This window comes from Lagenorhynchus albirostris, chromosome 2 (genome assembly GCF_949774975.1).
Source record: "Lagenorhynchus albirostris chromosome 2, mLagAlb1.1, whole genome shotgun sequence".
Classification (NCBI taxonomy): Eukaryota; Metazoa; Chordata; class Mammalia; order Artiodactyla; family Delphinidae; genus Lagenorhynchus; species Lagenorhynchus albirostris.
Window position 1 is genome coordinate 48,581,786 of NC_083096.1, and position 23,787 is coordinate 48,605,572.

At 48.2% G+C, this 23,787-nt stretch overlaps 1 protein-coding gene across 1 annotated transcript in view; it reads right to left on the reverse strand.

Moving 5' to 3' along the window:
• CACNA1E (calcium voltage-gated channel subunit alpha1 E) overlaps positions 1-23,787 on the reverse strand; it is a 358,420-nt gene that overhangs the window by 282,277 nt on the left and 52,356 nt on the right. Inside the window, exon 2 of the mRNA XM_060132060.1 lies at positions 15,721-15,987. Coding sequence (XP_059988043.1) covers positions 15,721-15,987 — 267 coding nt within the window. The remainder of the gene's footprint in view (positions 1-15,720; positions 15,988-23,787) is intronic.

A 23,787-nucleotide genomic window follows, 5' to 3' on the forward strand; every position in this document is an offset into this window, starting at 1 on the left:
AAAAGGAGGAAAACATCCCAGAAAGAGGATGAGGGGATAGAAGGATGATGACCGAGTGGAGAAAGAGTACTGAAGAAAGCACAGAGGAAATGTGATAAAAAAGGAGCCCTGGACTGAGAGTCAGGAGCCCTGGGTTCCAGCCCTGGCTCTGTCACTTACTGAGAGGTCAGTGACAAGTCATTTAACCTCTCTGACTCTCAGCTTTCCTACAGATAAAGGAAGGTTTGGTTAGAGTTTCTCTTAGGTCCCCGTAACTCTAACGTTCTCTTAGTCTGTGGTGCTAATAAGAAGTAACATGATGGGAAGGGAAGTGAGACAGAAAGGGGGAGCGCCCATTATTACAACTGAGAGAAGCCACTTTGGGCGAAGCTACTAATGAGTACATCCAACAATAACACCCAAAGCAGAAGTCCTGGCACGCCTAGGAATACCTTTCAAGTGTCTAAAGTCAATGGAAACACTTCTAAATTTTCAATAGCAGGAGCTCCATGACAAGCTGGACTGGCTAGAAACACCTCTAAGAGATAGTTAATAAAAAGTCAGAATCCTCCACATGGTGACCTGAAGGTGAACCTGAGGCTGCTTTTCCATAAACCTACTGTAAGCCTTTTCGACACTCTCTGTCGGGATAGTAAAGTCTCTTCTGCAGCCTCTCTGTCCCCACCGCCCCCATGTCCTTAACAAGCCGCAAAGGTAAAAGCATTCAGTAAAAGGTGAAAGTTCAAAAACAGTCATAAATGTTGTCTACTCCACACTACCACTCACACTACGGGTGCCCCGGAAAAGGGAGGGCTGAGAACAGACCTTCTGAGGGCTGGAAAGAAGAAAATGGACTTGATATGCTAATATAAAAAGAAAAGGAGAATTGGCACTTCCAAATCAAAAGTCCTTTGCAGAGTGATGACGTCTGACTGGAGCTTCTGGTGAAGACAGAAGACAAAAGAGCAAAGGGCCCCAGTTCCAAATGAAGCTTGCATTCCAGTGACACAGGGCAAGCTGCCTCAGACCCATTTCATGACGACGGGTGAGAGATCTTCGTGCTTTTCCCATCTATCGCTCCTTTACTCCCCCATGGGTTTAGCCTCATACCCAACGGGGGCTACTGATACAGGCAAGCAGTTCACAGTGTCATCCTAAAAGATGCTCTGTTAGGGAAGAGTACTTGCTACTCTTCTGGTCTGACCTGAGGCAGTGTGGTACAGTGGAAAGAGAGGAGCCAGCGGAGTCATTCAGACCACATCTCCCTGTGACCCTGGGCTAATCATCTGTAAGATGAGAAAATAATATCCACTTCACACAGCTTTGGGTAAAGTGATAGTATGGCTCTAAAGCACGCTGCAGAGTGTCTGCCACACAACAGGCGTTTATTAAAGGTGAGGTTCCTCTGAACACTCCCAGGGATGTGCACTGAAGGATGGATGACTCTCCAGGTCTGGATCGTGGTCTCTACAGCATGCTGGTAAAATGATATGAAAATAATTACATGAAAATAAAAATAAATGAAGGGAAGAGAAGAGAAAGGGATGATAAACCTTATCATCGTGCAGGGTTGCTCTGAACCCAGCCTCTTCCACAGTGGAAGTGTGGAAAGCTGTCAGACAGTTCTCATTTCCCAGAATCTATTCCCTTGCTTTGCTCCTTTGAGCCTGTCTACTGAGGTTTGGGACAGAAGTGAGCTCAGTCTTCCTGAGCCTGCACATTCAGGGGTGGGCATTTGTTTGTTACTCTCTAATCATCACCAAGGAGAGAGGTTACGCAGAGAAGATGTACCGTCCCTTATCCACAGAACTTTGGGGGAGGAGGGGCAGATGGTGATCTCAAAAATAAATAAATACATTAACTATCGATGAGAAGGGATTATCATGTTGCCAAAGTGCCCAGATCCTCTGAATTTACATGGGCCCATATCCCCCAGAACTGCCTCTCCTCATGTTACCACATCCACCTACCCACCCCACCTCCAGAAAAGCCCACACCCTTCAACTGCTCCTCATATCAGCAGACCAGGAGAACACATGTATCCTTGTACATCCATATGGCTCAGTTATCTCATAAATACAAACTCCCTTGCAAATACAATCCAAAGTTAGCAGAAAGAAGAGGCAGTTCCTTTCATGTTTCTTTAGGCCCACTCCCTAATTTCCTTTGGGTCCTCCACCTGGTTTCCAGAAGCCAAGTGGTATATCCTGGTTCTCCATTCACATCCACATCAGTGCCCAGTTCCCTCAAGTAAAATGCCCTCCAGTATCCTGGTCAGATGACCTTCCTCAAGCTCATTATGCAAATGTCCAAGGGCTCATGGAGCCTCCCCCTCTCTGCCACACGCCTCTAACCCTTTCAGAAGTTTCATCCACAGTTCACGGAATCCCATTGTGACTCCCTTCTCTGATAGAACAAAGATGGAGACTTTAAATACCCAGAAACCCAAACAGACAAGGAGGAGTTAGCTAGAAGGCTGACAACCTCTGAGAAGAAAACCTGCCCAGAGGCCAAGCTGGGGTTCCAGGAGGGACACTTCCACACACCATCAATCAGGCCATCTGAAACTTGCGGCTACCATTTCTGTACAAACAAAATCGAGTGGCTGTCTAAGGTTGATAGTTTTGAATATCTCATCTCCTTTTATCAAAAGTTTGCTGGAAAAATTCTGCATCATTATTGCTCCTACAGATATTTTTTTTCCTGGATTGTAAATCCAAGTGTGTCCTCAGGGACAAGGTTGCTGTAAAACTGGCATCAGAGACCCATGAAGAAAGACAGGTTTGGATGTAGATATTTTTAATGTGTCTTTAAAAATGTAAACCCAATAACTTTGAGAAGAAAAACAAAAAGGGCTGGTGGGCAAACCACCTAGTGGCAGTGGTTGAGAGCACGGGCTCTGATCCAGGCCTCCAGGCCTCACTTGCTGTGTAATCTTGGGCAAATGAGTTAACCTCTCCACACTGTAATCTTCCCAGCTGTGAAATGTAGAAAACAAGCATGCATATCTCTGTAGAACTGTCATGGGGAATAAATGCCAATAATCCATGGGACGCACTTAGCACAGGAATCTGGTACATAGTAAATACTCAATAAAACGTTGCGTATTTATTAACCCTATTGACATTAACACTAGTGCTAATATCTACCATGTTTACAAAGGGTTTTCATACATATTAGATGATGCTAGCCTCACAACAGTCTCGCAAGGGAGGCAAAGCAGGGCAGGTGACCTCTACCTCTCACCTGAAGACGCTGAGGCTCAGAGGGGTTACAAAACCAATGCAAGGTCACATAAACATCTGGCAGTGTTCAGGTCAGACAACCAACAAGGGTCAGGAGAAAATAAATGGTATTGTTAGAAGGAAAAAACTTAGCTGCAGAAATTCAATGTTGAGTCAACTGAAATTAACCAGATACTAACAACTAAGATGTATTCATGGCTTACTATGTGCCAGACATCGTTCTCACATTTTCCATGTGTCACCTCATCTGATCATCACAAAAATCCCATAAGATACACCTTATAGGTAAAACTCCTATTTCCACTTTAGGTTTGAGGATTCTAAGGCACAGCAAGGTCAAGTAACTCCCAGAGGCACGAGCAAGGAAGTGGTGGAGATGGTACCAAGATTTGAATCTAAAGGCCACATTTTTAACTATGACACTCTAATGCTTCCAAGCAGGGACTGGTAAATCCTAAACCCTAAGGTGAAGCTTTCACCAGCTGGGCACTGGACTACCTGACGTCTAATATCACTTCAACTCCTACGATCACTTCAACTGTCCACAGTAAAGAAATAAAATATTGTCTAAGTGGGTCTCTGCAAATGACACACAGTGTGGACTTTGCAGAAAGCAAGATGCTATATATCCTGGCCTAACAAAGGCATGAAATAGGCATAAAAGTGTGTACAGATTTCAGCAAAGCATGTGACAAGGATATCTCGCACAATATCCTTACAGGCAAAATAGAGCGCTAACACCTGGCTAAAGGACCGTTCAGGAAATGTGAGAAAATCTGAACAGTCGATGAGCACTTACCAATGCACTAGTAGTAAGCAGAAGGGAGGTCTCCAGTTCTAACCATATTTCTATCAGTTACTTGAATGAAGGCATAAGGCACATGTCTATCCGGGCTGCAGTCGATGTAGCCCTCAGGGCAAAGAGCACGCCCACTAAACAGCAGGGTCTAGAGGCAATGTGCAATGGAAACCACCTAAGTGTTGGAGTCAGACCACCAGGGTTCAAGTTCACTGGTGATGACCTTGGGCAACCGAACGAATCTTCTTTAGCCTCAGTTTCCCCATATAAAAAATGTGGATAAAAATATGTATAGAGTCTGAAGTTTATGGATGTTCAGTGAACGTTAGTTCCCTGTCCCCACTTGAAAAGGATGTCTACAGGATGGACTGCTGGACCAAAAACAAGGAGATAAAATGTATCTGAAATAAACACGGAGTCCTGAATTCACATTCAAAAATTAAATTGAATGAGAACAGTTTGAGGGAAAATTAACTCTGTCATCAATTCATAGTGAAAGATCCAAGGCTTTAAGCTGACGACAATCTCAAGTCAAGTCAGGATGCCATTTCTTCACAGAAAAAAAAAACTTTAAACAATTATTTTCATTTAAATAAATGGGGACCTCCCTGGTGGCACAGTGGATAAGAGTCGGCCTGCCAATGCAGGGGACACGGGTTCAAGCCCTGGTCCGGGAAGATCCCACATGCCGCGAAGTGACTAAGCCCGTGCACCAAAACTACTGAGCCTGCACTCTAGAGCCCGCGAGCCACGACTCCTGAGTCTATGTGCCACAACTACTGAAGCCCACATGCCTAGAGCCCACACACCACCACGAAGAGTAGCCCCTGCTCACCGCAACTAGAGAAAGCCCAAGTGCAGCAACAAAGACCCAACACAGTCAAAAATATAGTATAAATAAATAGATAGATAGATAGATACGTGTGTTAAATGCCAATGTTAGTAAGCACTGTTTTAAGTTCCGGAACTTATAGATAACGGCCCTTCGCTTGTAGGGATTTTAAACCAATACTAAAGCTATGTGGTAAGTGAGTGTTATAAGAAAGTAATAAACTAGGTGGCATATGGGAGCCAGAAGGAGGGAGTTGGCCTTACTCTGCTGAGAGAAATCAAGGAAGGCTTCATGGAGGAAATGACCTCTGAGTACAGTCTTAAAGCCAGGAAGTCGGGGGGAGAGAGAAAACATTCCAGGCAGAGGGAGCAGCAAGTACGCAGGGATGGAGGCCTGGGAGAGGACGGTCCCTTCAAGCGGCCCATTGGAACAGCTGGAAAGAAGGGCATCATGGTGGGTGAGACAGGTTGGTACCATGTGCAGAGGCGATCACAAGAAGCCCTGTGCAACAAGCTAGGGAAACTGTGTCCAGTTACAAAGTAAACAAAGAACAGAACCCAGACAGGAGCTCAGACTTTCTGACTCTATCTAGCCTCTCTACTTCTGCTTCCCTGTACTGTAGCTACTAGCCTTTTGTGGCTATTCAAATTTGAATTAATTAAAATGAAATAAAATTTAAAACTGAACACTCGGTCACGATAGCCACATATCAAGTGCTCAAGAACCGCATGTGGCTAGCAGCTACAGCACTGGACAGCACAGATAAAAACATACCCATCATCGCAGAAAGTTCTAGCCAATAGCACTGCTCAGTACCGTAGTACCATTAAGTGAACAAGAAGTAGATTCGGTCTGTGTTGCTTTACAGAACAGAAACAGGAAAACAAACAAACAAATGGGTGGAAACTATAAGGAGGAATATTTCAGCTTCCTACACTTTAAGTTTTCTAATAATGGAAGAGCACCCTGACACTAGAAGCCTGATGGCCGTCTATCAGGGTGATGGAGAAAGAGTTCCAGTATTGACTTAATGCTCTTTGGGTAGAATGTTTATGTTTCATCATGGTAGCATGGCTGATGCACTCACACAAACAAATATCTGTAGCTCTTCCACGTGAAGTCCTGTCACAGTTGTACCTAAAGGATACATTGTCCTGATGGCCCAGCATCCCAACATCCCAGAATGTGGGAATTTTCTAACATAGTTAGCATTTTTAAATTGTGATCCATGGACCGCCCCTCCATGAAATTTAATGCAAAATTGTATGTGGATTTTTCAGGGAAGAGGCGTCCACAGCATCACTTGGATTGCAACAGGATTTGTGATCCCGATACAGAAAGCAAGAAAACACTGTACCAGGAGGACGTAACTGTCCCCATACTCCAAGAACAGTCACCTAGATGTCATCTACACAGTCGTTCGGGTCAGTCCCAACTCTAAAGTTCCACAGCCTTAAGCATCTAAAGACCATCACCCTGAAATGAACAGTTTCAAACCAAACATCCTCTGATCTTGATCAAGGAGAAATGAGATGGGCGTATAAAAGAGCATGGAACAGTCCAAAGCACAAAAGTTGGGTAATTCAATCAAGTTGGGGAAGGTGTCACCTGTCAATCTCTTGCTGAGATGCCTATTGGAGACCCTCTTGGAAATCTTGGTGGTTCATTTTCAACATGAGCCTACAGAACCAAGCACACCCAGTTAGATGCAATGCCGGCTTGTCAGCTAGAGAACTTGCCCACTAAATCTAAAGCTTGCTGAGCTATTTAAAAAATAATGACTTTGTTCTAACCACCACCTGACATTATGACAACTGTACCAGGATCCATCTCCAGGTCCTACAGTATTACCAGAGTTGAAAGGACTCATTTCTAGAACAATGCAGAAGTTCCTCTATTATCTGGTGTAGCTGGAGAAGATGATTTTGGTTAATTTAACAAAAAAGTGATAAAGAGCTACTTTATATAATCAATATGGATTATAATTTGCAGCAGCTCTGAATACAATAAAGTACACACACCATTCAAACCATGTTGACATAATGTAACGAATGCTTCATTGGCCGTCATATTCAGAAGGCACTACAGCATTCTGTGGTACCTACAGGCCATCAGTATAAATGTCAATTGTCATTAAACCATAGATCTCTGGGTGCCAATTAATAAAGAGTTTTGTACAACCAAATGCCCGATAACAACAGACACCATGTACTTTCTGCACAGCCTGTGTTGGATATTATAGAGACTAGAGCGACCCTTAGCAAGGTTCAAAAGTAGGTGAAGCTACTTTTCCAACCTCCAAATTCCCATGTAATGACCTTTCAATCCCCTGCCAGCCATCCAGTGCCCTCACCACCTCCCAGCATTCTCCTCTTCCCCTTCTAAGGCTATGCCTGGTCCTACAGGTCCCAGTCAGTGCAACACTAGACACATAACAGGCACTTCACCGATGCTTGTGGTTTTAATCAATAGCAGCTGATTAATTCGATCATTCAACAACAGTTTACCGAATACTCACCAAGTGCCAGCATTGTGCTAGGTGCTGGAATTAAATGCGCATGTCCTTTGCCTATTCTCAGAACAGGCTGCTCTCAATTATAAGCCCAGAAAGAATAAGAACTAACTCTAAGTGGATAATGTCATATACTAGCTTACTATGTCCCTGCTCCCAAGATCATCTGTATTTTGGTAAAGAAAGTCTCAAAGAGTCACTAACTGAACCCAAAGAACCCCTGTTAACAGCAAGGCTCCAGGCTGTTATATGAGAGAGAGAGAGATTTAGGATGGGCGCTTTGTAAGACTGGTCTTCTCTAAAGGCACTGCCAGGCATAGCAGTGGTTCTTGAAGTACGGTTCCAGGGCCAGCAGCATCAGTGTCCCCTGAGAACTTGTGACAAATGCAAATTCTCAGGCTCTACTTCAGACCAATGAAGTCAGAAACTCCAGGACTGAGGTCCGGTAATCTGTATTTTCACAAGCCCTTCAGGAGATTCTGAGACACAACGAAGTTTGAAGACTAACGGTAGAGATGAAACAGACAGAGTCCATATGTATGACTTCAACACAAAGAAGCTAAATGAGGAATTAGCCTTGATGCTGACAGAAACCACCTGCTGGCAAGGAACATCCCTGACAGAGCGGAAGCAAAACAGTTCCCAATAGGACACAGCTGGAATTGCCAGGACGTCAGCGAGTGACTGCTGAAAATCCATTTCATGCTTTTTGACTCCAACCAGCCCCATGACCGTAAGGGTGTGGAAACTGAGAAAGGTACAGAAAGTTTGCAACGCTTCAAACCTCCAACTGAGCTGAAGGCTGGGAAAGACTTGAGAGCACGAACTTCCTCCTCACGCTGGTGTGCAGAGGCTCTCCTCTGGGTCCCTGAGGCCACTCCCAGCCCCCTGTATCTCGGCTACGGAAATGATACCAGACTCTGATTACTGGCGAACCTCAGTTTCTCACACTGACCAGAGCACTTCTCCCCTCTAACCTGTTACCCACTGTGTGGCCACATCCTTTTCATCTCCCCTAAAGGGGAAGAGGAAAAAAAACAGGACACCCCACTCCACCGCCACCTTCTGGCTTTAACGACACAAGCCTTTAGAAAGCCAGTGCGTACATCTGAAACAGGCTTTCCAAATTCTCACGAGATGAGGCAAAACAGATGCAGCAAAAATGCAGCAGGACCAAATGCAGCCCCCCCCCCACCAAAAAGAAGCCTCATAATTATGCAGAGTTGCAACAGAGATTCAAATCAGCCACCTACAGGCACAAAGGCCACACTCGGCACAGGAGGGTCCCTCCCTGAAGCCGCTCACTTAGCTGGACCACAGGAGCCTAGAGCTGGAGCCTAGCCTGGACTTACATCCCCAAGCCCCACCCACCTGCCTCTGGGATGAACTACTTTACAAAAATGGATTCATTGCAGGCCTTAAAACAAAACAAAAAAAATTCAAAAAGGCTGAGAGTGGAACTGTTCAGTCCTACAAACTTGGAACTCAAAATACAATAAGAAAAGAAACCCCTAAGGGATAACCCACTGCATTGTCAGGGACAGGGTGGGGTATGGATTGGATAACAGACACTTTTTAAAGTCATTCAGTGCTGTTTTCCTTAATCTGGCCCATTTCTGCCTCTTAAGGATATACCTTCTAGCTGCTCCTTGCTTTCCAGAGAAGGGGACATAGGGGCTCATAAATAGGGTTAAGAGTTTATAGCCAAAGACCGGCCAAAGGTGTGGGGAATGAAAAACTCAGTAAACATTCTTGGGGTGCTCAGTGACCAAAAATACACCATAGACAGTGCACTGAAGTAGGCTTAACGCATAAGAGGCTGCTCGGTCGGAGGAACCTAAAAACTCTGTGCTGTACTTTCCGTCCTTAATTAAGGGCAACGCTGGCAACAGGGCTGGTGAACCTCCACCGGCCCTCTCTGCGTAGGTTTAGAATGTTTGGGAAGAGAAGCGTTGATAGAGGTCCCTGGCATTTTTATCCCTCTTTGAAAGGACTGCTTTAGAAGTCACATGGTGATGGGGGGCGTGATACACTAATTTAAGTGTCTGCTCCCCACTCCAATCCTATGTGAATTCACACTGGAATTTGAAATGAAGCAGTTACAGAAGCCTGCTTCTTAGCTCAGTGGCTCAGCATTTATCAGCGTGAAGACCTAGGAGGATGAAAGGATTCAGAGTGACAAGTGCTTGGGGACATAAATATCTTCTAGTTAACCACGTTCTCTGAATACAGGAGGGGAATGGCTGCAAACTGATGGGGCACCCAAATGTAACAGGACTGGGTAGGAGGCAATCATTACAAAAGCAGCAAGAAAAAAACGATTTAAAAAGATTCTTCCCCCCAGCTACCCTTCTCATGTGTCCCAATCCCACTGCAAAAATATAGAGGACTTAGAGAAAAAAGTTGATTTGTGAAGTTGGCCCTCTGCAAGAGATCTTCCTCATAACCAAGAAGAAGATGAATAACCTTCCTTTTCCAAAAAGCCTAGGAAAAACCCACACATATAATGAATTATTCACAAAGGCTGAACCTAAAAATGAGAGGGAGAAATATAGAAAGATGAAAAGGGCGGAGGACTGGGCAGAAAGAGAAAGTGAAGAAAAGGACCTGGTCTCTCTCTCCCTGAATAAAAGGGTATTAATTACCGTCATGTATAGGTTCCCCCTTTTAATGTCTTAGTGGTCAGTGATAAACAAAATTAGATCAGCACAGTTGCCTCTGATGGGTTGGACCACATGCTGGCCTTGGGGAGCTGCAGCCTCCCAGGCAGCCCTGCAGATGACAGGAGGGAGGCTACTGATGACATGATAGAACACAGAGAGCCAGAGTCTGCAAGAGTTCTCATAGTTTTGCACATCTTGACTGCATTTTATTTCAACTAAGAATATGAAAATGGAAAGAAACCAGATGTTCCTATAAAGAGGGGGAAATGCAGCAGAGTTTGAGGGGGGAAAAAAACACCTACATTTTGTATAGCAGCAGCTAAAAAGAGATAAGCAATTCTGGATCGAGCTACTAATCCCAGAGTCTAGATCTTTCAAAAGAAGATAAAAAGAAGGCCTGGTTTGTGACCACCTAGAGGGGTGGGATAGGGAGGGTGGGAGGGAGGGAGATGCAAGAGGGAAGAGATATGGGAACATATGTATATGTATAACTGATTCATTTTCTTATAAAGCAGAAACTAACACACCATTGTAAAGCAATTATACTCCAATAAAGATGTTTTAAAAAAAAAGAAGGCCTGTTCTCGTTATTTTCTTCCTCCTCCTCCTTTAATTCATAGTGTGCCCTGCACCTAGCACAGGGAAAGCAAGTGGAGAGAAGTGGGGAAATAATGACATGCAAACCAACAGACAACACTATCACATCCAAGATATTTTTGTCTCCATCCTCAAGTCCTTTCATTTCTGTCAAACTCCTTCACTCCAACTAGCATTCCAGGCTGCATCCCAATTACAACTGGTCCCCAGGACAAGTCCTAGCCTGGTTTCTGGAAGAAACATTTCTCACACCTTATTTCAAGGGCAAAGCTACTAGGCAACATGGAGATTGTCCTGGGAGACTCAGAAAATGAAGACCTTTATCCCGCAGCATCAGTGCCAGTTACAGTCGCTATCTGTTTCACTGCCTCTGTGCCCAGGTACACAGAAGATGTGAAGACTTTCTGCATTATCTGATCACAGGATATAATTACAGACTTCGTTCTTGTTAGCTGCCACCCTCTGCCCTAATCAAGGTGCTCTGACTCATGAGCCATTAGAGTTACATCAAACCTGAAATTCCTGCCAGGATTACTATCTTTCACAGTGCAGTATATTTATAGGCAACAGAACAGGAGAAAAGTATATGCCATAATGGGAGATTGGGGAACTAAAGCTTTCAGTAATCTTCAGCAAAATCCTCCAAAAATAATGGATAATTGACAACGGGAAATTCTCCACAACAAAGCACATAACCTCTGACTCAAAGCCAGAGCCCTTTGGGGCTATAAAGAAATTCTCTGAAACAAGAAATCACGAATGAGTATCCACAGGTTCATTATAATGAGCTTCATCAGCTCAGTGGCTACAAACACATTTGATCTTCCTACTTTAAACCATGTTCATTTCCACATGAAACATGTGCTCCCCTGCTGAGATAACCCACACCATCAGTGGGGGAGAAATCTCCCACTGCCCCTCGATGGCACAAAGTCAGACATGCCATTTCTTCCCTTCATCCTCTAACCTGGAAAAGTGCAAACGCGTGGGGAACATCTCACCAACCATGAGGGAGACCCTGTAGGTCCACAGGGCAACTGGGCCTGGGCACAGAAGGGTTAGAGCCAGTAAGCTTATGACACAGTGAATGCGGGGTGACATTCACAGCAGCCGATTCCCTGAGAAAAAGAGAACTCTTCTGTTAGATCTATTAGATGAGCAAAAAAGAAAAAGAAGAATCATATAAAATGTAATACCACATTTTAAATCAGATTAGCATTTTCAGAAAGGTTATGGCACCCACTGCAGAAGAGATTGCCATAAGAAAATAAAATTATCTCCCTGTGCAGATGTAGCTTCCAAGAAAAATGAAACATTCAGAGTGGGCTGTTGACTTGCCACCATTTTTCTTGCCAAATCTAGGTTATCCTATGCATTTCTTCCCATAAGAACGAGATCTGCCCTGTTAATAACTGGACGAGGTTATCACCACCCCCAACCAAGTCAGAGAGTGGCAAGTCTCAATTAAATCATTCCTTCTGTTTAACTGATCTTTTCAGGCTAATCTGATTAAAGACCAGTATTACGTGGTGTTCAGAGACCACTAACACAGCACACAGAAGTACATATTATCCCCCTAGTTCTACAGTGACTTTTTGCAGCCAAGAAAAGATGTATACATCTCAAAAAGTGTACTACATGAATAATCAAAATCCTCAAGCACGTTGCATATGAACATGACAGTTCAAAACAGGTCTTGACATGCGTCCTGAACCTTCCTTTCTGTGAAAATCTGGCCCTTACGTAGAGCACAGAAGTACTTGCCAGGCGTGAACAGGCATACTGAGCACCTGAGGATCTTATTAAAATGCAGATTCTGATTTAGTAAATCTGAAGTGTGGCTCAGGATTCTGAATTTTTTTTAATGGAAGTATAATTGATTTACAATATTATATTAGTTTCAGGTGCACAACATAGTGATTCGATATTTTTATAGATTACATGCCATACAAAGTTATTATAAAACATAGACTATAGTCCCTGTGCTGTACGTTACATCCCTGTGACTTGTTCATACTATAACTGCTGGTTTGTACCTCTTAAGCCCCTTCACCTATTTTGCCCCTCCCCCTGCCCCTCTCCCTTGTGGAAACCACTGGTTTCTTCTCTGTATCTGGGATCCTGAATGTTTAACAAGCCTCCAGGTCATGCTGGTCTTTGCTGTCTGTGGGAGACAAAAGCCTAGAAGACTTCGTTCACCTAGAACTAAGATCCCTCCCTTCTGGTATGCTGAAATTTCTGAAGGACTCTATTAATAATAATAATAGCTAGTGTTTGCAGGGAATTAGGCGGTGTTCTAGGAACCTGACATATATTAATTCATTTAATTCTCCCAGTAACTCATTATTACCATCCTTATTTTACAGATAAGGAAACTGAGTCACAGAGAAATGAAGTAACTTTTCAAGGTCACAGAGCTGGTGAAGGAACTGAGATTTGAACCCAGACAGCTTAGCTCCCAACCTTTACTGGTAACCAGTGCTCACACTGACTCCCAGTAAGAAAAAGGAATATAATTCCAGAAAGGAATTAGAAAAGAAGAGAGGTGAGACTAGGAACTGATATGCGGTATTAGAGCAAACGCAGAACCCACAGAAGCGCAATGTGTCCACATGGTCACCACCAGAGGGAATATATATTAGTCAATTACACTGTACAGCCAGGAATAAACAGCAAACATGGTGTGTTTTAAATTTGCGAACAGGTCTCCACTACACACCTTAGCAGATGCTCTCCAAACACTAACAGCCTACATGCTGTGGAAGCACTATGAAACTTCCAACTATGGGGATGGAAGAGACCACTGGGACGGGGCTCAAGGCCAAGGCACTGAGTAGGATGCCGAAATCAACTCCCTAGTCTCTTCTTTGAGTCTCTTTGGTGCATTCTGGCCGAAGACAAGGAAAGAGCGCAGTGAAACCCACAGTCGCACCTTGCGCAGCTCGCAACTCCTGCTATTCTAGGCGGCGTTTTTGCAGCGGAAGAGAAAACGTGAAAAGCGGCGAACGCGTGGTGTAGGAAACGTGCTTAATTTCCCCTCCCGGGAGCCTGGGCCCGGCCGGAAGTGCCCGAGGTGCTGAACCCCGGGGACGGTGGCGCCCAGGCCGCGGGGCAGTTTCGGTGGCGCTGTCCGAGGTACCAACGCTGGCTGCGGGCACACTCTGACACCCGCGCGGCGGCTGGGCGGCTTTGTCTACCGCCGGGAAACGGGAGGGCGCCTGTCTAGGTAAACAGGCCCCTAAGAGAGGCAGCACCTGGTGGGTGGGAAATTTTAGAGAATTGTAGAAGATGGGCGGGCGGGGAAGGGGGTGCCGCTGAAGAAATCTCTAGGGACCTGACTAGAGCAGTGTTCGCAGCTGCAGCACGAAAACACAATGAGAGCTGTCGCTTTGTGCAGCTCACCGGCAGGCGGGACTGCAGGGACCGGACCCTTCCCCCTCCCCAGTCCCCCTCACCCTAGGTAGGTTTAACTCTGGTACTGTTTGGCCCCAGGACCATTCTGTGCGGGTAGGAGAGGGAGGGGAGTGCAGGGAGAAGGGGAGAAGAAGCCCAGCCAGCGGGGGCTGTGGGAGGGTTCGAGCAGCAGCAGGAAGAATATCTGCCTAGAGATGCTCCTCCGTTTCTAATGAGGGGTACTGCCTAGAAGCACCACGAGCCAGCCAATCGCCATGCTGCTGAGGCAGGGAACTAGGGAGGAAAGAGGGGAAGGCCAGAGACGAGGGTGGGAGTAGCAGGGAGATGCCCAGACCCCGAGGGGAGTGAGCCACGAGCCTCGCTGCTACTAGAGACCCAACGCGGCTCCAGCTGTCTCCCTGCTGCACACCTGGAGGGTGGGGGAGGGGAGGAGGGAGGATGGGGAAGAAGAGGAGTGGCCTCTTTCGCAGGTGCATCCCTCCCAAGAAATCCCTCTCCACAAGCATCAAAGTCCCATGTCTCCAAGCCTACCCCCACGTATAACACCATCCCACGGGCTTGCTCCCTACTCATCCCCCTCACCATCCAGCAACCCCCCATTCCTAGAGACCTTGCCAGACGCCCATATTCTTAGTGAAGAAAGAGGCAGTGAGATGCCTAATCAGCAGCCCACATTTGGCGCACTTCATTAAACCTGCAAAGAACCTCTCTCTATGCCCGTTCACCCTGACACCGTTACCATCAGAGATTCCCCCCACCAGCTCTTTGTGGAGAGCAGTTCCTCTGGAACTAGGGAGAGACAGACTGCGTGCACACCTCTGGGCTCAGCTGATGCAGCACCCCGCTGATGCATTCAGGCCCAGCAGATCTGCCTGGATCCTGGGCACTAGGAGAGCGCTCAGCTGATGAAGCATTAAGAGGCAGGAGTACCCAACCCAGGACTAAGGAAAGGATGGGCCCTGATGAGCTGCTCTTCCATGGCTGAGAAGAGAGCCCGAACTCTGCGTTGTCTGGGCTGTGTCATTAGAGATTGCCTCCCCTGACACACTCATTCACTCCACTTCCAGTGGAACTTAAACTCAGTCCCCAGCAGAGTTAGCTGGGTCCCACGCCAAACGCCTGCGTTATTTATCCATTTGTCAACTTGTCTACAGGGTTTTGGTTCAGAGCTCTTGAAGCTTCTGAACTGATAAATCCCCTCATGGAGTCTTGACTTTCCTACAAGCTGATAGTGTAGGTGTCTTCCCGGCTGGTGGGGATGGGGGCAAAGGGGATGGCTTAAAGGGAGGGAAAAGGGGGGCTGAGTATGAAAGAAAACCCAAAGATTAGGGGCAACCCATTCTATGCAGCTTGTGAAGGGACTAGGGGGCTGAGAATCGAATAAAGCCCAGCCACGAAAGGGGCAGACACCACAACACCACGCACCCAGGGATGCTGGAGACTTCCACGTAGGAAATATCAAAAACCAAAAGTCTTACCTTGCAAAACACTAGTGCCCACATCGGTTTCTACAGCACCAAGCTTGCCTCTTAGGTGCACCAAAGTACAGAGTGCACTTCAGCAGAGGCAAATCGGCACCAGGAAAGGCATGGGGGTGCAAACTCCATGCTACGTTTCCCCCCTTACCCGAAGAAATGCAAAGGGGGGAGAGGGGAGCGATGGTGGGCAAGAAAGGATATGGCCAATCGATGAGCTTCTTGGCGTATTTCCTGACAATGTTATCTTCTCCGAAGATGAACAGGGATCTGTTGACGGTGAAACAGTTCTGCCGGACGGGAATGGGGTTGTACAAAGCCATAGTCCGCGCCCTCTGCGCTTTCGACTGCTTGTAGGCGGCCGCCGGCCCGGAGGCCGGCACGGGGGTTCCTTGCCGGTTCCTGCTCTGGTCCGAATCTCCATCTCCCGACCCCGGCCTGCCGACCACCGCCTCCCCGAAGCGAGCCATCCTGAAGTTTAAACAGACAGAATACACACAAAGGTGATCGTGGCCGAACACCCGCACACAGCAACAAGCAGAAAGACACACGGAGTCTCAGAGCCGCATCCAGACGGACACGGGGACCACCGCCTCCGGGGAGCCTCGCGAGCTCTTCGGAAAGGCGGCAGCAGCAACCCCGCCGCTCTGAACTGTTGAATCTAAATACAACCTCTGCGAAGCTCCATTCCTCAAGGAGGAAAAAAAGGGGGGAAGAGCTTGGGTGTGCTCAGTTTCTGGAGGCAATTTTTTTTTTTTTCAAAATGCCAGTGTGTGGTGGCGTTCAGGGACTGGAGAGGAGACGGGTGGAGTAGGCTGCTCTTCAAACATAGCTCCTCTTCTGGCAGACGCACCACCTAGTTCTGGGAGAGAGGCAGGCACCGGCCCGCTAGGTAACAGTTTGGTAATTTATTGGTGGGGGGAGGGGAAAAATGAAAACAAAAGAACTTTTCAAAAAAAAAAAAGACAAGGACGAGGTTATGGTGACATGCTTTATAACGCCAGCCCCCGCAAGTCCATCTGAGAAATCCCACAGCCAAGACTTGGGTCTTTAAATCTGCCAGCACAGACGCATCCAAAGGTTGAGAGACAGAAAGGGAGAGAGGGGGGAGAGCGGTATTGAGGTTGCTGCGTAAACCGCAACGCCCAAAATATCAAAATAAGAAGTCGATCCAACCGGAGAGGGACAAATGACTTCAAAGCTCCTGCGCTTGGGAGAGAAGTTGAGCAGCATCCAGAGAGCCGCGAAGCCCGAGTGCCAGCATCCGCCCGGAGCGCTCGCCGCCGCCGCCGCCGCCGCCTCCCCGGATCAGCATGCAACAGCGATCCGCGGCTGCGCCGGTGAGAGGGCGGGAGAGCGGGAGCGAGCGAGCGGGCGGGCGAGCGAGCACTTGGGCGAGGGAGGAACAGGTTGCAGCTGAGCCCAGCGGTAGCCTGGCACGGGAGTTGTCCAAGGACCGAACTTGCTCACTACCGACTCAGTCTTCCTCTTCCACCCTGGCAGCCCCACTCCGAGGAGCAGAGGAGAAGAAGCACGAGGCCAGGAGGGGGAGAGCGAGCGGAGCGCAGAGGCGCAGTCAGGCGCGTACTGAAGAGCCAGGAGAAGCGGGGGCGGGCCTGGCGAGCTAGGGCGGGGCGGGGATGGAGCCGGAAGGACCCGGCCAACCGCTGCAGGAGGTTCCTGGGACCCGAGGCTGGCTTGGGCTACTGATCGATGTAGCCAGAGGGTAGCGGGCCCCCTCTGCAAAGATCCAGGCAAGAATCGCCTTTCCCCAAGTACTGCTGAGAGGAGACAGCCTGGCGCAGCTGGCGGCGCGGCGGAGTCTCCGCCTGAGAGCCGAGGCCTGGCGGGGGCGCACACGCACGCGCGCACGCTCTCGCGCCTCCTGTCCCCGCCGAGAGGCGCCCGCCGGGGCTGTGCCCCGCGCAGTGACCGGCGCGCCGCCGCCCTAGCCGGGAGTCGAAGCCTTTGCTCTCTACGCGCCCTGCGCCGGGGCCGGGTCGCCGCGCCTCCGCACCTCCCAGGCTCCGAGAGCGCTGCCCCAGGGTTTCCGCAGAGAAGGCAGCACCCTCTTCTGCCCATGTCCCCACTTAGCAGCCTGGAGGTCCCACGAGGGACGCTAGGACCTCTGGGGGCTCCGCACTCTGGTGTTGGAGCCAGCTCTGGCGGGAGCTTCTGCACCCCGCCCCTCTCTAAAAGCGATCTGGGACGACCTCTTGGGTTTGGCTCTAATAGAGCCCTGTATCTCTGGGATACTGAGTTCCGAGGTAGTGAGTTCTAGGCTAAAACTACCTTCTCAAACAGGGGGATCCTCCCACCCCTATCTTTTACTCCCAAGTCCTCTCCACTGACTTCCTCAAACACACCCCAAGAATGAAGAAAAAATAGAATTAGCGTCTGAGCTGCAGAAGCGGGAATGGTGGACTTCACGCCCCAGAGAACGAGTCCCTGGGTTTAGCAACCAAGCCCTTGCGCACAGGTGAGTCAGTGGTTTGAACTGAAGATAGGTACCAGCTGCCCCCCTGCTTTGGCTTGAACGCACAGCCCTATCCAAATCCTCCCCACCTGAGCCATGGAAGAGACGGGTGGGGGTGGGGGTGGGGTGGGGACAGAGGAAGGAAACAAAGACTGACCATAGCCCGGAGGCTGGAAATCACGGGTGAGTGTGGATTCGCGGGTGTGGAAGGCAGTGTCTGTGTGTGAGAGTAACTGGTGAGAAGAGAGGTGACATCTGAGTGAGAGGCACGTGTGTTCCTCGGTGGATGTGTGTGTGTGCTGGACAAGGCCATGTGAGCACTGACACGGGTCTGCTGTGTGAGAATGTATGTGAGTGTGTGTCTGTGTGAAGGGAAAGTGTCTGGTGCTGGAAAACAAAAGGAATGGTCTCAACACGTCCTCCCCTAGCAGGCACTGCTGCCCTTGGGCATGGCGTGTTGACATTTTGATTCAGGAAGGCCCATTTTAAGCCAAATTACTATTCGAGGTGAGTCAGAGTATTTTGCTTTCCCATTACTGCCTTACTCAGTCCTTCTACCTACCTCAATTGGAGGGTCCTTTTCTGCCTGAACACCTAGTCAGAGTGAAAGGGAAGATGATACTATGAACCCAAAGTCCCGTCAGCTGTCGGTCATTTAGAACCAGTCACAACTGGCTGTCTCAGTAGCCCTGTAAACCATACAGGAAGAGAAAAGACTTTCGGAAATGATCAAATCCATGCTTTCAGAGGTAGGACCCATAACCCAGAGCACAAAATTAATTCAAATCATTTGACAAATATTTCTGAGCCCTAGGCCCTGTTTTAGGAACTGAGAGCACAATCATGGACAAAATAGATGATGATAAAAATAAAGTATACGCTTCTGGGATTAAATTAGATTGTATAACTTTACTGGCTAGAATGCTAGATGGACCTCATTCTCATGCTGCAACTTCATCCCTCTGCTTCGTGTCCCGGCCTTTGCAGGCTAGAGGGTGGCATGCCTGTTAATTCTCAGAGGAAGCAGGGCTCACCAACCCATTACCTCCTGGAAGAAGTTCATGGAAGATCAGGAACCCTTGGCTTGTGTCTTCAATGTCACCTACTAAGCAGAGATCCAGTACTAATTCCTTTTGCTCTCTCTACAATGTTCTGTGTTCTCTGTTGCTGCTGTAATTCTACGGACCTAGAATTCCCAAGACAGGAGGTTATTCACGGAAACGTGAGGACCCACTGCAGTTGAGGCTTACCTTCCTACCTTCTCAGGAGGCAGGGTCACAAATGCATGTGTTGGGGATGATGTAAAGTGTGCTGGGGAGCATGAAAACCTCTGTAGGGGAGTTAAAAACTGGGAATTCCTGGAGGGTGGAGCCCAAGAGGACAAAGGCAAACGTGACGGCACAAATGGCTTTGGGAATGGACTTGGCCTGAGGACAGTAATGCTGGGAAGAAGGCACACTCTCATATTCACCCCCACCTGGCTGTCACAGCTCTTGAGCCCTTTGAGATCTGTGAACTTCTTTCATGCTTTCCGATGCCCCCATTCTCCCAGTCCCCAAAGGGCTACAATTTTAATGGCTGAACAATATCTTATGTGTCTTCAATAGTTTTCACTTTATGTAACTCTAACTCCAAACCTCTGAGGTCAGCCTGGCAACACATGTATTACAAGCCTGATGTGGTGAACAAATTAGAGTTTCAGAAATGTTAAGTAGTTTGTCCACATCTGATAAGAGGCAGATTTTAGACTTCTAACAGATCTTTCACTTGATCGCTTTTTCCAATACCCAGGCTAATTTCTCAGGGGCAGTAATAGTGTGATCCCAAATTGTTCAACATCAAGAGAACAAACTATGCAATCACGCTAAGCCTGTGGGAATGCTGGGCTTACCATCCTCAAATTGAATCTGATCAGTGGCCAAATGCTCCTGGGACCACGCTGGGAAGATGCTTAACTGGGAACACATCTACTGCCCTCCAGATCCGGGAGGATCCTTAGAAAAAACTTCAGATTAGGTCACTGCCGTAATGCTCTTTGTAAGGGGAACTTGCCATGTCCCTAGTTCCAGTGTCCTCTTAAAGACCCACAAATGGAAATATAAAAAATCAGCAATTGGGGCTTCCCTGGTGGCGCAGTGGTTGGGAGTCTGCCTGCTGATGCAGGGGACACGGGTTCGTGCCCCGGTTCCGGGAAGATCCCACATGCCGCGGAGCGGCTGGGCCCGTGGGCCATGTCCGCTGGGCCTGCGCGTCCGGAGCTTGTGCTCCGCAACGGGCCACGGCAGTGAGAGGCCCGCGTACCGCAAAAAAAAAAAAAAAAAAAAAAAAAAATCAGCAATTGGTCATAACTCTGATTGGAAACCGGTTTCCTAAAATCCCTTTCCAGCCCAGGAGGGAGAGCAGCCATATTTTCATGTTGTTAGAGCACCATCTACTGGTCATTTGTGAGCATATCTCTGTGAGCTCAGGTACTTGGCAGCCTAGCACCTCCGGCGCCACACCTCGGAGCCTAGACATTCCTAGACGTGAGCTCTTGTCACTAGCCCTCTACTCCTGTGGTACTTTGTTGAGGCCCAAGCCCCAAATTTCACCAACAATGCCATCAGCCATCTCACAGTACTTGAAACGTGCAGCCCCACACACTGGGCACGTGAGTACAAGGTACACACACACACACACACACACACACACACTCACACACACACACGAGTTAAGATGGTGCGGCCAAAAGGTCTACATGTTTTCCTGCAAGAAGTGACCTGAAAACTAGAAACCCAAAAGGATCCAAGGAAGCAAGTGAAAAACTTTCCTGGAGTATGAATCCCACGCAGACAGTCCAATTCCAAAGCATTAACCCCGCAACTCCTCTAATGGTGCCTCCAGGGCACCATTCAAAGTGCAAGCAAGAGAGAAGCTGACTGGTAGGGGGTCCCTCCAGCATCCTCTGGAAAAGGAAGGAAGCAAGGTTGCCACGCTCCCCCCAGACCAGGCAGGCCATGGGAGTTTGTACCAAGATGGAGAGATGTGAGTGGCAAAGATGGAGAAGCACTTAGCCTACTTCCCTCATTCATAAAGCTCTTCCCAGATCTGTCAGGTCTTGGGCCATCTTCACAGGAGATTTCAGCCCACCACTGGGGAGTCTGCACACCTTCGCCTCATCTAAAGGTGTGTGCCCTCACACCAGCCCCACTCCCTCATCTCCCCCTACCCAGCCAGTTCCACTCAGATAGCTTATGCTTAAGTGATCAGGGCCCCTTTTGTTCTATTTTTCCCCTGTTGAGCCTTTCCAAGAAATAGACTCTTATGCAAAGCATTGCTCTAAGGAACATAATGCAGAGAGGATTTGGGATTGGGTTTTAAGAAGAAAAGTTGGCAGGAGACCATATGCAAATTCATAGCAGAGCAGAGGAGCATTATGGTGATGCAGACATCTTGGGAGTCTGGCGGCTTCCACAATACCTTACAGCCCTGACTTGGGTGAAAACATAACTTCACATCCTTATGTAATGTCTGTCCCTAGAACCGGCATTTCTCAAACCTATGCCTGAGCACAGCTCCAACCCTCGATCAGCTAACTATAGATGTGCAAAGTTTGCTAAAAAATATTTTTTAAACCATTCATTTACGACAACTCAATATTTCCTGGGTGCCAACCGTGGTGATGTTATCTCACGGCATCTTTGCTGCAGGACTGTTGAGACACATTCTATTACCTGGGGCCCAGAGGTTCAGGGACGTGTCCAAGTGTACAGAGACAGGAAACAGCAGAGCTGCATCTCCTGGTAACGAGGTCAGGATTCCTTACGATGTGTGACCACACTTAACATACTGCATGTCAGGATAATGTTTTCCTTGCTTAAGAGTCTGGTCACAGGCATGATCTTAGACCTTGGAGAAGTAAGCCATGACCTTGAGCCAGAGAGTCTCCCAGAGGGTTAAGTTTCTAAGAATGCCCATCACCTGTCCCACAGGGCTGTTATGAAGATTAAGTTAGTTAATATTTATCAAGCTCTTAGATCAGTACCCGGCACACAATAAGTGCCGCGTAAGTGTTTGTTAACTACACTTTAGCTGTGACCACGGCACACACAGCAAACACCGCACATCTGACAGCTTTCTGCTTCTGAAAGCAGACTTCAGAAGTGCATCCCACGGGTGGCTGTGGTGTGTGCAGGATAGATGGAGGTGGAGAGAAGTGTAAGTGCCTGAGACTTAGAAAGACGAGGGAAAAGAGAAAAGAAAGCAAAATATTAGAGACCAGAGTCTGAAGACCCCAAAGGTCTTGATACCCGGGAGAGTCGTGCTTGTTTACTTCTTCGTTAATTCATAAACGCATTGAACAAATAAGCACTAACCCCTTTTAATGTGCCTGGCATTGTTCCCAGGGATTCTGAGTGTCAAGGATAAATTAGACACAGTCACGGCCCCTAAAAGCTTACGGTCTAAAAGAGGAGAAAGGGAAAACATCCTTATGAAGAACCCTAAGAGGAGGCAGAATGTGGCGGGCACCCTAAGAGAGCACGGGGTCTGGGGTGGAGGAAGAGCCGAGGAGGGAGGCGTCCCCTCGGGCTGGGGCTGGAGGCGGCTGGGAAAACAGAAGAATCAGTGGCACCCCCTGAAAGAGACAGCACTGGAGACCTTGAGAAGTGCTGGGGGACGCAAGAGCCTGGGCATGCAGGGGATGAAAGGTAGGGAATTCATTAAGCAGTCAGCATCTTTCATTTCTTTCAGTGTATCTAGGATCATAAACGGGTCTAGTATTACCACTTCAATCCTTTGTTTTCCATAAGATGAGGTCACTTTTCGGCCTGGACAAAAGTCAAACTTGAAAGACATTAACCCCTATTGGGAAAGTCATTTTGGAGGTTCAGTGTCTAGCCCCAGACAGCCAAGGATGCCTGCCCCATCCCTGTGCACCTCAGCTCCCACCCTCAGTGTCCAGCCCTGCTGTCCGGCCGAGGCAGGGGACGGCAGGACCACTCCGCAGAGCTCCAGCTCTGACCGACAGGGGTGAACCGAGGGTGCCTCGCCATCTAAGGGTGAGAACAACTGATGCAAACACGCCCATTCACCTGCCCCCTTGGCCTCTTGACTTGGAAAACAAAATACAGCCCACACATTGCAAAGCTTGCTCAGCCTGGGTGGGCTCGGGCTGATGCGTTCATTCAACAGAAAGAAAATGAGAGCCTTCACGTGGCGTCGTGCTGAGGATGAGAGGGCGCTGGGCTGCATCCTGCACTGACGGGCCGTTCTTGACCCACTCACTCCCCACGTTCCACTCTGGAAGAAGATGTCCCACCAGCAGGGAAAGCAGCAGCTCAGAGCCCAAACAGAGCCTCGAGGAGCCCTGCAGGTCCAAAGAAGAGAACTCGCACCCACCCCGCCCACCAGGCTTGTCTCTCACAGGACTCTGGGTTGGAATCATCGCAGATTAAGCCACCACCTGTCCATCACCACACCCTTTCTCTCCCACTCTCTCCTCCGCTGAACAGCTGGTTACACCCACCTGGTATAAAATAATCAGAGTGAATAAGGCGTTCCCATATGATATGGACTTGAGGCCAGCTTTGAAACGTGCATCCGAGCAGACCATACTGGTTCTGCCCCTTCCAACCCCCAGAAATTGCACAAAGACCCCACTGACCTTGTATGGTCTCTGTTTTCCCCTCCTTCTCCTGGACCATCATGCAGGGTTTGGCACCACTGACCTCCCCTTCTTCTCAGAGGTCCGCCCCTTAGCATCCCAGTCTCCACCCCTCCCAGAATAAGAGTAAGAGAAGGACCCACCTCACTGC